The sequence below is a fragment of the Ceratotherium simum genome, chromosome 29 (genome assembly GCF_057802395.1).
Source record: "Ceratotherium simum simum isolate JZ-2026a chromosome 29, ASM5780239v1, whole genome shotgun sequence".
NCBI lineage: Eukaryota > Metazoa > Chordata > Mammalia > Perissodactyla > Rhinocerotidae > Ceratotherium > Ceratotherium simum.
In genome coordinates, this window is record NC_141928.1 from 5961142 (window position 1) to 5977722 (window position 16581).

The 16581-nt window shown below is 57.3% G+C and overlaps 1 protein-coding gene across 1 annotated transcript; it reads right to left on the bottom strand.

The window, feature by feature from the left end:
* Nucleotides 1–620: 620 nt before the first annotated feature.
* On the bottom strand, nucleotides 621–15069 carry PLPP7 (phospholipid phosphatase 7 (inactive)). Its single transcript, XM_004423591.3, has 2 exons — nucleotides 14344–15069; nucleotides 621–1904 (listed from the first exon to the last, which is right to left on the bottom strand). Exons 1-2 carry the CDS (start codon nucleotides 14792–14794, stop codon nucleotides 1540–1542), a joined length of 816 nt encoding a protein of 271 aa, XP_004423648.2. The 5' UTR covers nucleotides 14795–15069; the 3' UTR covers nucleotides 621–1539.
* Nucleotides 15070–16581: the final 1512 nt, after the last annotated feature.

Genomic DNA, 16581 nt, shown 5'->3' on the forward strand with positions numbered 1-16581 from the left:
TGACCTGTATTCACCTCCACCCCACACTCTGGGTGCAGCCACTTGGAGCGTCCTGCTCGTCTGTGACAGGCACAGCCCCTTTCACCTCCCGGCCCTTGCCTGTCCATTCCCTCTGCCCAGAACACTCTTCCCCTCCTTCCTGGCTCACTCCACCTATTTCCTCCATCTCCCCTTCCCCAGGACCCTGCCCTGGCACCCCATTGCTGGGCTGCCGTCCCCATACGTCCCTCATTGAAGATCCCCTCAGGCTCGACTGTGTCTGCCTGGTCACTTGTCCACTCCTCGGGGGCAGGGACCAGGTCAGCAGCGAGTGAACGAGCATCCTGAGACTGGAGTGAGAGAGCGTCTTGGCCCCCAGGGGAGATCTCAGTGGGGCTTCAACTGTTCACGGCCCAGGCCCTGGGCAGAGCGGCCAGTGCGGGGTCTGGGGGGTGGAGGGGCCCCTGACAGTGACCTCAGGGGAGGACTGAGCAGCCTGGGACAGCCTGGGAGCCCGTTGCCCCCGACCACCTGCCACCGCGGCCCGTCTGGGGCTGAAGAAATCAGCCCCCACGTTAACAGAGACTCTCCTGCTGGAAACTCGCATCCCACAAGGATAAAACCACGCAGGACAGGGTCCGTTCGCATGTCATCTGTATTGTCACAGGAAATGCACATCCATAACGGTTGACTTGGAAACGACCTATTAGGTCACACGGAGTCCGGCCCCTGGGGGCCAAAGCGGCACTGATGCCCATGCCCGTGGGCTTTCTGCAGTGACAGCATGGACACCTGGTCTCCCCAGGCTCAGGGCCCGGCGCTGGGAAAGGCCAGCTCGTGCCTCAGGCCCTTCGGCTCCTGGGCAGCATCTCCCAACACGCGCTTGAGGGCAAGGTGGTTCCTTAGGGGTTCATGGCTGTTCCACAGGAAAAGGGTTCTGTGGTCAAATCAGTTTAGGAAACATGGGTTAAACAAGGTTCAACAGGAAGCTTTTCTGCAGGGCTTGTCAGAGCGTTTCTGACAATAACAGCCCTCGTGAAGGTCCAATATGGGGGCAGAGTATGCAGCATTTCCCAAATTTATTTGACCCCAAAGCCCTTTTTCTTCCTAAAGCATCTTCAGGCTAGCGTCCAGTAGGGCACCCTTCGGAAGGTGCTGCCCTAAGCCAGCGATGACGGTTAATGGCAATGGCACCTCTGTTGGCAGTGGGTGGGGGTATTTGGCCAAGCATCGTGCTGTAGCATGGTGGGCACAGCCAGGAACTCGACAGTCATGACGACGGAAGGACAAGACAGGCCTGGCCCCTCCCCGCCGTCTTGGTTCTCGCCTGTTGTCTCCAGAGCGGAAGCCAAGCAGGGCTGTCCCCACGGCTGGGCCCTGGCCTGCCCAGGGAGACTCGGAGTCCGAGCAAAGAGGTGGGGGCACCCAGTGCTACCAGACATGCCAGTCACAGAGTGGGCCCGCCCGAGGCCACCAGCCTCCAACAGGATGGGGCGGATGAGCCGGCCGCCCTGCTCACGCCTCCGCCGGCCGGCCTCCTCCCGAGCACGGGCCGGCGGCTCACCAGGCGGAGATGAGCATCTGGCAGGTGTTGGAGGACATCCAGACCAGCTCCACCAGGCGGAACTGGAAGTAGCCGATGACGAAGCCTGAGACGACGTCGGTGATGTGGTGGCGGCCGATCATGACGCGCGACAGGCCCACGCAGAAGGCCCAGAGCACCAGCAGGATGCGCAGGGGCACCGCCAGCACCAGGTGGCTGAGGAAGAACTTGGACACCATGGCTGCGCGGCTGGCGTGCCCGGCGGGGAAGGCGTAGATGTCCATGGTGAGGTAGTCCAGGAGGCCGGGGCTCGTCTCGAACGGGCCACGTCGCTTGATGAGCTTCTGCACGCCGGCCACCGTCATGATGTCCAGGAGCAGGGCTGTGGGCGGGAGAGAGGGCCCCGAGGCTGTCAGTGTGCCTCCCGCCTCATCTCCCCGCCCCTCGCTTTCTTCACTCCAGCCACACTGACTTCACGCACATTCCCACCTCAGGGCCTTTGCACATGCTGTTCCCGCTACTTGTCCTTCCCTGGGATATGCACACGCCCTCACTCCCTCGGCAGAGAAGCCTTCCTGCCCACCTGTTCACAAAAGCCCGTCGCCGTCTATCCCCCTCTCCCTGCTTTCTTTTCCTTTGCAGCCTTGCTCACCACCTGCCATGTCACACATTCTCTTGGGCATCTCTCTCCTCTCTCCCCCACTGCAGCGTGCGCTCCGTGAGGGCCGGGACCCAATCTGCCCACGGCTGGGAGGCGTTCAGTAAAGGCACTGAGGGAGAGAGTGGGCGATCAGGGGTATCATGGGTCACTACGGGCCCCTTGGAGGGTCTCAGTCCTGACAAGCAGGGCCCTGGGCTGGCGATCTTTCTCAAAGGACCTCACTGATCCCCTGCCAGGCCTGAGAGCAGGATGTCACCAACCCCATTTTGTTTGAGGTGACATTCACATAACATATAATGAACCATTTTTGAGTGTACAGTTCAGTAGTATTTAGCATACTCGCAAAGTTGTGCAACCACCACCTCTATCTAGTTCCAGAATATTTTCATCACCTCAAAAGGAAACCCCATACCCAGTAAGCAATCAGTCCCTGTCCTCCCTCTCCCCCCAGCCCCTGGCCACCACCAATCTCCTTTCTGTCTCTATGGATCTGCCTCTTCTGGACATTCTATGTGAATGGAGTCACACAACGTGTGGCTGTGTGTCTGGCTTCTTGCACTTAGCATCATGTTTTTGAGGTCCATCTTGTTGTAGTGTGTGTCAGTACGTCATTCCTTTGTATGGCTGAATAATATTCCACGGTGTGGACCTACCACCATTTGTTTACCCATCACCCGTTGACGGGCATTTGGGTTGTTTCTACCTTTTGGCTGTTGTGAATGCTGCTGCTGTCAACACGCATGTGCGAGTGTTTGCTGAGGCCGGGCTTTCAGTGCTTGTGGGTACATACCCAGGAGCGGAGTTGCTGCGTCATAGGCTAACTCGAGGTGTAAGTTTTTGAGGGACCACCAACTGTTTTCCGCGGCAGCTGCACCGTCTCATCCTCATCTTTCAGAGGACAAGATGGAGCCTTGGAGCTTGGAGTCTGCACACCTGCTGCTCCTTCTTTCTGGAACGTTCCCCTCTTTCCCTCCCTGCTGACTTATTCTCCCTCATCCTTCAGGCCTCAGCCTAAACGTCACCTCCTCAGGGAGGCCTTCCCTGACCTCCAGGCAGGCCAGGCCCTGAGCAGTGCGTTCCCAAAACCCCACATTTCTCCTCATGCACTTTCGCAGCTGCAACTAAGGGATCGGCTGGCTGGAGAGAGGTTCGGCGTCAGCTCCCTCCCCCTTCCCCGCACCATTTCTTCGCGGAGACCGGGGCCAAGTCTCTTCTGTTCATAGGTTTATCCCAGGGCCAGACAGAGTGGCAGTCTCCAAGTGTTAGTAGAGTCACGGGCCTGGGCGCAGAGCCAGAGGGGAGGGCTCTATCCCCATTTGGGGAGCATGAGGGAGACCTCTGTCCGTCCTGCCTCCACCATACCCTGCTGTGTGGCCTTGGAAGGGCTGCTCTGCCTCTCTGTGCCGTTAGATGAAGGCACGACACCGAGGCCCCAGTTTCCCCCAGCTGATCACAGTGGCACCCAGACAGCCAATGTGGGGGCTCCTGGCAAACCCTGCTCACCCTTAGAAAGGCCCACGGAGACACACCTGAGGTCACGGTACCTGTAAGCCCTTCTTCAAGTGACAGCAAAGGGAAAACCAGCATTGCGGTGCACTGACAAAGCTCATGAGCATCACAGTCAGAGACCTGGGTTCCGTCCCAGCCCTGGAGCCTGCCGGCTATGTGACCTTGGACAAGTCACCTCTTCCCTCACCTGTGAGACGAGGTCATGGACACCTACCTCCTGGAGGGGACCCGGCACGGTGCCTGCAGGGTGACCAACCATCCCAGGTCTGACCCCCTGGGACAGAGGGGTTTCCAAGACACAAGACCTTCAGTACTAGAACAGGGACGTCCCAGCACCCCGGGATGAGTTGGTCCCCCTGTGCCTGGCACACCGGAAGGGCACACGGGTGGAGGGTTATTACCAAGTGACAGTTCAGTGCATCCCCGAGCCGGGAGCTTTCCTAGGAGCTCTGCTGCGACGTCAAAACTGTTGGCCTGCAGCCCCTCTTGCTCAGAAATGAACAAACAAAAGGACTTTGGAAAAAAATGACACTGTAGATGCTCACTGCAAAAAATTTACAAAATGGAAAACAAAAGTGGGATTTTAAATCACCTGAAATCCTGCCACCCAGAGGTAGCCACCGTTCCAGAAACTTCTATCCATCTATAGAGCGTAGACTTAATAAAAGCTGTAACATGCTCTACACATGCTGTTCTGTAACCTGCTTTTGAAAGTCTCGCCTCGTCACACGCCCCCCACCTCCCGCCAGCTGTAGGGTGTGAGGCACCTGGAGTGTCTATTTAACAGTCACGGCTCTGGACATTCAGATTGCTCCCCAATAACACTGCGCTCCCCGGTTAGTGCAGAACTCCTCGGCCTTCCTCCTTTTCTGCCCTCTGTGGGGTTGCTGCGTGCAGTCTGGGCTCTTGGTTTGGGATTTGAATCCCTGGCCTCTCCTGGGCCTCCCCTCTCAGTAGCCACGGGCTGGCTGACGTCTGTCCACCTAGGACGTGCCTGGCCAGCAAGGGAGAGGGGCAGAAGCAGGAAGCGGTGGATGGAGAAGCTGCCCAGCTGAGAAAGGAGCCTGAGGGAGGGAAGGAGGGAACCTTGTCCTATACGCCCCACAGGCATTTCCATGGCAACTTGTTCCTGTCCCGGGAGCCCAGGCCTCCTAGGAGGCGGCTGGCAGGAGAGGTGTGGGGCCCGCAGGCTGCCGACCCCCAAGGAGGCCAGGCCCAGCCTGGCAGCCATTCGGAGCCTGCGGGAGGTCACAGTCCCAGCGGGAGAGAGGGCCCGGGGACTGCCAGATCTCCAGGGCAGATGAGAGCTGGTGGGAGGCAGCCGCATCTGACTCTTGGGACTTTTGGCTTAACCGAGCAGCTGAGGCAGGAGGCCAGGCTGAGGCCCCTCCCTCACCCAGGTGACAGGCTCTCTCCTCCTGGGGAGGGGGCAGCTTACGGGGCAGGGTTAAACGTGCAGGTTTCAGAGCCACAGGTGGGGCTCAAGTCCCAGATGCTCTGCTGATTAAGAACCAGTCCCTCCACTTGTCAGAGCCTCGGTCTGCTCACCTGTAAGAGGGGTGGTCGCAGGACGAAAGGAGCTAATTCACGCCTGTGAAGCTTTAGCACAGCCTGGCATGTGGTGATCGAGGGCACAGCTGCTGTTACGACTCCTGAGCCGCAGTCTGGCCTGACCCAGGTAAGCAATTTACAGCTCTCAGACCCTGCGGGCTGGGCGGCATCGAGCAGGTGTGTTGGTGACAGGGTTTCCTTCTCTGAGGTTTCAGAGTCAAAATTACCTGCTCCAGGTTCTGAGACCTCCACCGCCTGAAGGGAAGTCAGAAAGTTGGGGGCCAGGGCCTCTTAGGTGCTGGTGGGTGGTGGCCGGCCAGGGTCTGGGTGCCAGGAGGGCTGCCGGGGTCTGGTGGGTTAATGAGGACCAGGACTGCCCAAGGTAGATGGAAACATGACACTGAGATGTGGGTCATCTGTGCAATTGGTGACCAAGTTTCTCAGCCAAAAATCAGGGCTCAGCAACCTGGCAAGTTATTGCTGGTTAAATCGGCCTGCCCAGCCGAGTGTAAGCCCTCATGTAGGAGCCCAGCGAGAGCTGCTGGGTTCAAGGAGAAAGGCGGGAGGGAGGGGCAGCATCGGCACCTCTCTAGGCTGCCCAGTGGGTGCACCGGGCTCAGGGATCCCTCTGATGTTGTGGCTGAAGGCAAGGAGGGTTTGTGCCTTGACCTCCCCCGATGCCCCAGCTCTCCTCAGGGACCATCAGGATCCACAGGCCAAGAACACCTTTCAAATTTTTTAGCAGCAAAATGTCTTTCTCTCAATGAAAGCCCACACAAAGACTCAGTGTATGAAGCAGATGGAAGGGGCAGCCCCGTGGTGAAGCTGGGGGAGAGGGGGACCCCCTCCTGCTCCCCAGGGAGGCCTCTGAGGCTGCCCGTGTCCCATGATTTGAAAACCCCGAGTCTGGGCCTTTGGGAATCTGCTGCTATTTCTGGCTGGTTCTGCTTCTTGAGGCCATAATGAGGTGGAGACTGCCTCTGCCCCGTGCCCCTTGGGGACCATCAGCTAGCCTGGCTGTCCAGCTGGCCCGGCCCATCTGTGCCTGGTTCACTCATTCACTTGACCTCCAGTTCCTGGGCATCGCTGGTTCTTGAGTATGTCAGGTGTGGGCCAGGCCTGGGGCTGGGGAACCAGGCTGGCAGGCTGCCATCCGGCCGAGGGGGGGACTGGCAGTAGGCAATGGTTACACAGACAGATTCTTTACAGGTGTGATGGGCCCCTGCTCTCATCCCCTCATCACGCTGCAGCGGTTTGTCTGTCTGTCCAGTGCTGAGGGTTAGAGTAGGAGAGGCAGTGGGACCACGTGCTCAAATGCAGGCAGGCTCTCCAACAGAGCCAATGGCCTCCTCCAGGCCTCCCCGTACCACGCCCCCTCCTGCGGCCCCTTCAGGCAGCTCTCCCCTTCTCCAGCACCCCCCGCAGCCCTGGGTGTGACTGTGATTCTGACACCATCAGCGAATTATCTGGGGCCCAGAAATAGAAGCAAATGGCGCCATCACTCAAGGCTCCGTGAATTCCGCTCACATGGCCCTGTGAGTTCCCTGACCTACATTCCTTCCTGGACTCGGAGCGAGGCAAGGGGGTCCCCATGGGGAAGGTCCACCTGCCAGGAAGCTCAGGGGTCAGGGTCAGGGTCAGGAGAGTGGCCGAAGCTGCGTGCCCCCTGACTTGCAGTGTGAGCGGGGCAGGTCACCTAACCTCCCCCGCCCCGACTCATGGCAATCAACTAGGGCGGCGGCTCCCACCCGGGCTCCAGAATCAGAGACCGGCTTCAAGGTCGGCTGCTTGAAAATTGCATGACCTTGGCATGTCCATGCCCGCGAGCCTCCCTCCCCTCGTTGATAAAAGGGGATCATTCTGGAGGCTACTCTGAGGGCCTGTGCAGCAAGTGCTCCATCAATGGCGCCCAGGAGGCGGGGCTTGGCCCCACCGCCTCTCATGTCCTTCCCCCCAACAATCTCTACCCTCAGGCCCACTCACTGAGCTGGGGTCTGAGATGCCTGAGCCCCCCACGCAGGAAGCACAATTATTCCCGAAGCCCTGCTGTCCTGGGGGGCCCCCCGTCCTCAGAGGGTGCTGTCTCTCCTCCCCCAACCCAGAGACCCTGGGGTCCGGTAATGGCCAAGGAACCAGAGTGCTGGAGTGGGAGAGGAGGGGTCACCAGGGTAAGGCAGGAAGCAGAGCTTTCTTAGAAAAGAGCCGCTCTCTGGGGGACTTAGAATCAGCTCCTCCTGAGGCCGCCTGTCTCTTTGTGGCTGTGTGTGGGGGTGGGCGCTGCCCAGAGGCAGAGGGGTGGCTGGGATGACCTCTCACGACCCCTTTCAAGCTTGGCCTACTTTTTGTAGGACCCCCTGAGCAGCAGGGGAATTGGGCTGTGATGGCGGTAGGGAAGGGGGCAGCGGTGGGCTCAGCACGGGGCTCCTGTCGGCTGCTGGGGGGACAGGTTTGTGGGCAGTGTCTCTCCCTGCCTGGGGCTGGGAGAAGGGGTCCCAGCTCTTCCTTCCAGCCTAGGGGTCAACCCTGCCTCTAACCCCTCATCCCGACTTCTCTGGTAGGTGGGGAACCAGCCTGCCGGTGCTGTGGGGCAGTGTCAACCGGCCTACACTTTCTGAAGGGCATCTGCCTTCAGACTCCGAGTTTTTACATGTCTCCCTTGACTCAGCTCTTGCATTGGTAGGAGTATCTCCTTGGGAAATCATTAGGGCCGTGCACCATGATTCATGGTCAAGGCTGTCCACTGCAGCATTCTTCATGATGCTGAAAAACACGTACCAACCCAGTGCCCTTGAGCAGGAGACGGGAGGGGACAAATTGTGGCCAAGTCTAGACAATGGCGCACTCCGGGGCCACCGTGAATGACAAAGCAGGTGTGTATTTATAGCCGCTGAAGGAGAGTTCCGAGGTTTGTTAAGTGGAAAAGGCCACTTACCAAACAGGATTTACAGCAGGATGCCATTTTCGTAAAATAAGATGTAAATGTGTTTATATGCAGAGAAAAAATCCGAAGGCACCACACTAAATGCTAACAGTGCTTCTTGCTGGGTGGGAGGATGAGGGTGACTTTTATTGTCTTTCTATAATTCTGCATTTAAAATTTTCTCTGAACAACGAACATGCATTACTTTTGCACATTTTTAAAAAGCTATTTTTACAAAAGGACAAATATTGCATGACTCCACTGTTATGAGGTTCCTAGAATAGGGAAATTCACGGGGGCAGAAAGTGGAATAGTGGTTACCAGGGGCTGAGGGGTGGATGGACCCTGAAGACATGATGCTAAGTGAAAGAAGCGAATGGGGAGTTACTGCTTCATGGGGAGAGAGTTTCAGGTTTGGGAAGATGAAGAAGTTCTGGAAATGCATGGTGGTGATGGTTACACAACAGTGCGAACATACTTAATGCCACTGAATTTTAACATTCAAAAATGGTTGAAATGGTCAATTGTATGTTATTTGTATTTTAGCGCACACACACAAAAATTTATTTTAAAAACCAGCGCACAGGTCCGGAAGGACAGAGCCCATGGGGAGGGGGGCAGCGAGCCGAGAGGTTGGGTTGAAGGAAAGCCCGAGGGGAGGCAGGAACACTCCATCTTTTGGCACTGGGACCTCTGCTCTACTGGCGTGAGCAGTGTGTGTGTGTGTGCGCGCGTGTGTGCGCGCACGCACGCGCACATGTGCACACACCTGGCATCTCTCCTGACCAGGGCAGCCCCTGCCTCCAGCCAGAGCTGCTGCCCAGGCTCTCAGCACTCGGGGGACTGACACGAGGGTCTTGCTCGGTCCCTATCTCCCCTGGCCTGAGTGATTCTAAGCGAGTTCGGTAACGTAGCAGATTTCCATTTTCTCCCCTGAAGAATCTCGATACTAAAGCCAGCTGTATCTGTCTCTGAAGACTGTCAGGGTACAAGGAACTCAAGATCATGGGCATAGAAGTCCGGGGGCACCCTGTGATCACTCAGCTGAGCGCCAGGCTCCGCTGGGAGTGGGTCTGAAGCAGGGACAATGCAGACCAGGACCTTGCCCAGCTGCACGCCTCGCTCTTTCTTTTCTTGTATTAGCTGCAAGGGCGACTGACATGATAGTGCATGGGGGGGCCCTGACTGGGTCAGGGGGCGCAGCCAAGGGCCCCTTGGAGGGACCGACTGTAGTGCTCAGCCCCACTGAGATGATAAGAAATGAACCTGGGGGAAGGGCAGGAGAAATGGGAGGAATGTTTTACCTCTGCGGAGCTGGCCTCTCCAGTAGGAGGGTTTCTGACAGTGAATGTTGGGATCAGCCTAAATATCCATCAATTAGGGACAGGCTATACCAGCCTCGTGGAGGGACTGTCACGTAGGCTGTCCCCGGGAGCAGGAGCCAGTGGACGGGGTGGAGAGCTGACAGAACAGATTATACAGAGGGTCGGTGCCAGGTGGGGGGTGGGGGCAGTGCGGGAGGAGGGGAAGCGAGCTGGTCAGGGGGTGAGGGTGGGGTTGCTGCAAGACTGAGGTGGTGGGTTCTGGTGTCTGAACCCCTCACGCTTGATGTGAAGGGACAGGGGGGCCAAGACCAGGATTCCAATGGAGGCGCACGGCCCAGCAGGCCCACTACGGCCATGAGAACCAGGCCACGCTGGGCAAAACCCCGCAGCAGGTCGTTTTAGAAACACGTGATGTGGCAGTTTGTGCACAGAGAAAAATTCGGAGGCCTGTGACACAAACCACAACAGAGGTCATTCCTGGGGAAGGGGTCGAAGGGAGACGCTAGCTTTTCCCATCATCCAGCCTTGTAATGTTTGAGATTTTCTTCACCATAAGAATTGATGAAAAGGTGTTCAACGTCACTGACCATTAGGGAAATGCAAATCAGAACCACAACGAGATATGACTTTCACACCCATTAGAATGGCTAGTATCAAAAACCCAGAAAATAACAGGTGTTGGCGAGGATGTGGAGAAATTGGAACCCTTGTTCCCTGCCGGTGGGGATGTAAAATGGGGCAGCTGCTGTGGAAAACAGTACGGTGGTTCCTCAAAAAATTAAACGTAAAATTACCATTTGATCCACTAGTTCCACTGCTGGGTATATATCCAGAAGAAGTGAAAGCAAACAGATATTTGTACGTCCATGTTCATAGCAGCATTATTCATAAAAGCCAAAAGGTGGAAGCAACCCAAGTGTCCATTGATGGATGGTGGATAGACAAAATGTGGTCTATCCACACCATGGAATACTATTCAGCCTTAAAAAGGAAGGAAATTCTGACACCTGCTACAATATGGATGAACCTTGAGGACATTATGCTATGTGAAATAAGCCAGACACAGAAGGACAAATACTGGATGATTCCACTTATATGAGGTTCCTAGAGTAGTCAAATTCATAGAGACAGAAAAGAGAACTGAGGTTACCAAAGGTAGAGGAGAACGGGGAGTCAGTGTTTAACAGGTGAAGAGTTTCACCTTGGGAAGATGGAAAAGTTCTGGAGATGGATGGTGGTGATGGTTGCACAACAATGTGAACGTACTTAGTACTAGTGAACTGTGCACTTAAAAATGGTTAAAGTAGTAAGTTTCATGTTATGTATATTTTACCGCAATAAAAAATGAAATAGAAAAAGAAGGTATAGTTTTCATAATCAAGAAAATCTCAATAAAGATGCTTTTAACGATTATGGCAACAAGACATGGAGGCCATTTCCACCAAGGACAGGCCCCTGAGGAAACCAGGACGGGCTTGGTGAACCGGGATGAGCCTGGGTCACCTGTCACCTGGCTCCATTTGGGATCATTAAGCCCGGTGCTGCAGGAAGGGACAGAGGAGGGGATCAGGTCACATCACAGGTGTCTAGAGCTTGGAGGGGACCTGGAGGGAGGCTACACCTGGGACATCTTTTGATAACGGTGATGGCTATGATGGTGACAATCATGGCTCCACCAGCACTAACTGGTGTGAGTATGTGCCAAGCGCTGTGTGTGTAATTCTTCAGTGAAGCATCCCAGCAACTCATTTGACAGATGAGGACAATGGGGCTCAGAGACGCAAAGTCACTTGCCTGAGTTCCCACAGCAGGGCTGGGGCTGCCCCCAGGTCTGGCCGACTCTGCAGCCCAAGTTTTGCCAGCTGCCTAGACCCCTTCTGGCTTCGAGGTTTCTAGAGTCTGGGCAGCATGTCCTGGGGGAGGTGACGCAGGGAGCAGTGCAGAGAACTTCCTCCCGGCCCAGCTGGGACTCTTCCCAGGCCTGGGCGCTGGAGCTCCCGTTTCCCGGGGCTCCTGAGTTTGCCCCTTTGGGGCAGAGGGGAGCCCAGGTTCCAACTGCAGAGGTGGAGGCCTCTGCTCCCAGCCCACACACTGCACCCAGGAATCGCCAGGTGCCCTGGTGCTCGGGGTGGGCGGGCAGGACTGGGCAGGGCTCCCTCACACCCCTGGGCCCTGCAGTTCCCACCACACGGCATCCGCCACCCACTGGGCACGTCCACATACCACCCACTGTGCCAAGTGCTTCCCCAGCTCCCCTGCAGTCCCCACCACACCCTGAAGCCCCACATGCATGTCAGGAAACTCAGGCTCAGAGATGGGAACTGACTTGACCAAGTTCACAGAGCGATAAGGGTCAGAGCCAGGACCTGGACAAAGCCCAGTCGACCACACAGTACTCTAGGGTTGCAAGACCCCCAGGCCCCCCAAGACTAAAGGACAGACAGAACCTGCAGTTTGTGCTCAGCGGATGGTCTGTCTTTCCCCGGCGGAGAATGGTGTCGGCAGCCCCTCCTAGTGGGTCCTGCCAGAGCTGTGGGATCAGAGCCCGCCTTGACTACTTGCTGCAGTTTTCTCCCACCAAGCTGGAGGGCTGGGGTGACATCCCCACAAGGTAACCCAGGCCCACAGTCCACCCTGCCTGCTCTGAGCAGCCCGTGTCAAGTGGCTGGTTTGTGCCAGGCCCTTATCTTTTTGTGGTCTCTCTGTGGAGTGGGCGGTACACCGGATCTGCAGACCTACGGTGAGTGGAAGGTGAGGGGTTTGCAGCCAGAGGACTTGGATTTTGTTCCTTGACCTTCCACTTACAGCTGTGTGGGGTGGGCAAGTCCCTCTGAGCCTCAGTTAACTCGTCTGTAAAATGGGTGTACTAATATTAACCTTATAAGGTCATTAAAAAGATTTTAAAATCATGAAATATGGGATGTTCATGGCATAGTATTTGGTACGTAATGAAGCTCAATAAATGATGTTTTTAAAAACTTAAAACGACTCTCATTCTCATTCAAGGAGGGAGGCATCTCGAATCTTGTTCCTCGTCCTGTGGAACAAACACCTTTGTGCCCACAGCAGGAATGAGCCAGAAACCTCATCTCAACAAGCTAGAGTTGCTCCGCATTCTAATCCTGGCCCCATCATTGACTGGCTGCGTGATGGCGGTAAGTCATCTGCCTGTGCCTCAGTTTCCTCCTCTTTCAATGGGGAAGGATAGCAGTTTCTCCTTCCTGGTGACAATTGGAAGTGATGGTGTGGTTTATGCAAAACCGGTCGCATAGTAGATACTGAACAAATTACGAACACAGCCTCACCACCTCCATCATATGGGGAGGGACGTGCAGACGGGGCCTAGGAGGTAGGACGAGAGGGAGGCTGAGTACGTTCTCCTGCCCCGTCCTCTGACACCAGGCAACCTAACCTCCAACACGGTTTTCTTGAGCAGCTGTCTATGAGGCTGAAGCTGGCACCTGGGAAACCGCGAATAACAGGGCAGGCTCTGCCCTCAGTAGCCCCCCTCAGGCGCCTCAGTCACCTTGCTCTGTCCCCCCTCCCAAGCCCATGGCCCAGCACCTGGAAAAAGCACAGGTGTGGATGTCAGGCAGACCTGGTACAATCTCCAGCTCTGAAGCCAGGGCCGGGTGGCTTTATTTACAGGATCCTCAGTTTCCTAATCTGTAAAGTGGGAATGATAACCACACCAGTCACGTGGGACTGTTTATTTGGGATAAATTTTATTTGGGATAAAGTGATGTGATGTAAATAATTTAGTCGTAAGAACAAGAGCATGTTGATGGTGCCAGACCAGCCATCTCCTGCATGAAGCGTCTGGCCACTTCCTCCTCCCCACGTCCCACCCGCAGAGCGTCCAGCCCCAGTCTCCCTGAGACCAGAGCCTGGAGATACGTGTTACTGGAACTTCTCTGGGACCACAGTTCTCAGCGGTCCCACCCACACTCCTTTTGGAACTAGGACCCTTGTCAGTGTTTGCTTTGCCTGAGACCCCCGCCCACCTGCACCCCAAATGGTGGCCATCCTGGGAAGGGCGAGGGGATCAACATGGGCGCAGCATGGAGGGTGGAAGCAGAGGGTCCCCGAGCACCTAGGGGATCTGGAGGTGCCCAGAGGGTGGGCCGGACGGGGGCTGGGGGGATGGGGGGCCTGCCTTCCACATGGGTCCCATGTGGCATCTGGCACAGGGCAGTGCTAAACTGAAAGAGGCTGGTGGCAAAGACTTGGGAAAAACAAACCAAAGGACCAGCTCTCTGGGCCCTCTCCTCCAGCGGCTCACCTAGGGAAGCAGCAGGGAAGGACTCCAGGAGGCCACCAGTGGGTGGGAGCCCCAGATTGTACCCCCAGGCCCTGTGGGAGAATCCTGGGCAGTTTGCAGGGTCCCTGAACTGAGCAGGAGGGCATGGGGGCAGCTCACAAGGACTTCCTGCAGGTGGCAAGAAACTCAAGGACCCCAGCCCGTGGGGCGGGAGTTACACGGTGAGATGCCCCGCTCCAGGACCCCCACCAGACCCCTGACCGTCTCCCTCCAGGCCAGCCTTCAGCCCCCAGCCCTTCCTTCAAGTTGCCTCTGGGGCAGTGGTGCACTTTGCCAAGAGTGGGGCCCTTCCTCAGAGGTTCCCACTGGGTATCCCCATTCTTGAGGCCCCCAATTTGCAGGGTGCCCTTGTCTGTGCATTCCTGGTTCTCTCTCCCCCAAGTCAGAGGCTTGCCTATTTCTGGGACACCCTTCCTGCCTAACCTCATTAGATCATTGCAGTCAGTTTCTGAGGGCCCCACTGGTCCTCACCAGGGCGGGGCAGCCCCCTCCCCGGGGCCTGGCGGGTGGGTGGCGGGCGGCGGGCACACTCACCCAGAAGCAGGTTCATGAGCACCTCCTGGCCAGCCAGCGTGCTGCTCTTCACCAGGCAGAGAATTGTGCCCCCGATCCAGGGGATCCCATGGCCTGTGATGCCAATGAGCTTGACCATGGAGCGGGCGCTGGCCCAGGACGCGGCCCGGCCGGCGCACACCCCCAGCCGCTTGGACATGCAGATGTCAATGGCTAGCAGGGAGTTGAAGGCGATGCCCTTGAAGGAGGGGTTCAGCTGCATGCAGTCCTCTTCCGGTAGCTGCTGCGACTGGCGCCGCTCGCGGGCCCCGTCCCCAGGGGGTGGGGGCTGCACCGAGGGGCCCGATGCCTTCCTGCCTGAGCTGCGGGGCTCTGGAGCCCCCTTGGGGGGCTGGTTCAGGGAGAGGAACTCGGTCCGGTTGAGGACGTTATTGCGGTCCCGGGCCCGGGCCCGGCTCTGGGAGGCTGGCATGGCGACGCTCACAGTGCGAGGGCCGGTGCCCACCCGGCTGCGAGGCCTTCTCTCCGAAGACGAGCTGCCCCTGGAGCCGCCACTGCTCCCTGCCTCCCTGCCTTCTCCGCGGCAGCTGTTAAATATAGAGTGGAAGATTGCACATGGCTGTTTACCTCCGGCTGCCACAGGCTCCAAGGGGATGTCAGTGCCAGCTGGGCAGCCAATCGAGCCCCCCAATGCGGGCCAGCACCAATGGAGCCACCGGGGAGGCGGATGAGTCCACAGCTGCAGCCTGGCTGCCTCCGGCCTGGGCTATTTAAATCTTCCAATGGCTCACTCCCCGGGCTTTGGGGGACTCTGGGAAATGTAGTCCTGCTGCTGCCCTGGGCCAGAGGCCCAGACGTGGGCCCCTGACTGACTCCGGCTTTTACCAGCCTCCTTGGAGCAGTCCAGACCCCTGTGAGCCAGGCCTGCCTGCCCCACTGGCCTGGGCAGCTTGGACCTGGTCCCATGGACTGGACAGCAGAGCCCAGGCCAAAGGCCTCTCCAGGCACCAGACAGAGTGAATGACGTCACTGAAAGCATCATCTCGGGTCCCCTGGGGCCAGGCCCAGCCCCTCCCGTCTGTGGTAGCATCTCATTTAGCTGGCAGGCTGGTTTTTTCTTTTTTTTTCAATCAGTCCTGAATTTGGCTTCAGTGCACCACAGTCCAATCACACGGCAATCTGTATGATTTGATTTCCAGAAGACGGAGGAGTAATCAATCGGTTGGTTATGGATCTGCCCCTGGGAGGTTGCCTCCACTGCCCGGAGTTTTGCGAAGGACATGAGCACTACAGCAGCTTCAGGCGACCCATAAATAGTGACCCCGCGCCTGGCACCGGGCTAGGTGCCTGGAATACTGCAGAGAATGTGACTCCACCCCTGTCCCTGGGACACTCACAGTTCAGTGGGGAGTAAACGAATGACACACGTAAATGATTGCAAGTGTGCGGACGTGTGGTAGGATCGCAGACCCAGGGCTGTGGGTCTGCCCTGGGAGTTGTGGAGGGCTTCCCCCAGGAAGGAGGAACAGGTGACAGGCCCAGGCAGGGGAGAGCCTTCCCCATGTGAAGGCTGGGAGGCCCGTGTGGCTGGTGCATGGGGCAAAGGCAGCAAGAGAGGCTGCCAACCCAGAAAGGGCAGACCAAGAGGGCCCAGGAGAGGATTTGGGGTTTGGTCTGGCCTCCCTGCTCCCACGTGGGCCACTGCAGGAACCCACAGTCTCCAGTGCTTCTAGGGCTGACTGGCCCAGGCTTGAGGATGAAGTCACTGGTTTAGGGCGACCAGAAGACTGAGGAGTGAACGCCCTGGTCTCACCATTCAGGGCAGCCGAGGTCTGTCTGCCCAGCTGGGATGGAGGCTGGAGGCCGCAAACTTCCCTTCCAATCATGGAGCCCGCCCATGAAGCCCCAGGCCCACTCCACAGCCTCCCGGGTACCAGGTCCAGAGCCCCCCGAGGTCAGGAAGCTGCCTGGGGTGGGGAGGGGGTGGTTCTCTGTCCACAGGGGACCAGCCCATGGGCTCCAGAGTCAGACAGAGGGGGGATGACCTGGGGTTCCACCACCAACTAGCTGTGGGGCCTTGAGCAAGTCACTTGGCCTCTCTGGGCCTTGGTTTTTCCACCTGTAACATGGGAAGAATAGTGTCCACCTTCCAAGGGCTGTGGTGAGGTCAACGAGATGATGTTTGTAAGATGCTGAGCAGGGTCCCTGCCACATAGTGAGCCTTCAACCCTATGGGTTAGGAATTGATCCTGCTTAACA

Excerpts from the sequence above, each read along its gene's own strand:
- PLPP7 (XM_004423591.3), bottom strand. The coding sequence starts at position 14,794 with ATGCCAGCCTCCCAGAGCCGGGCCCGGGCCCGGGACCGCAATAACGTC. Across the intron at positions 1,905-14,343 it reads GCTCATGAACCTGCTTCTGG|CCCTGCTCCTGGACATCATG; the intron begins GTGAGTGTGCCC and ends TCCCGCCCACAG.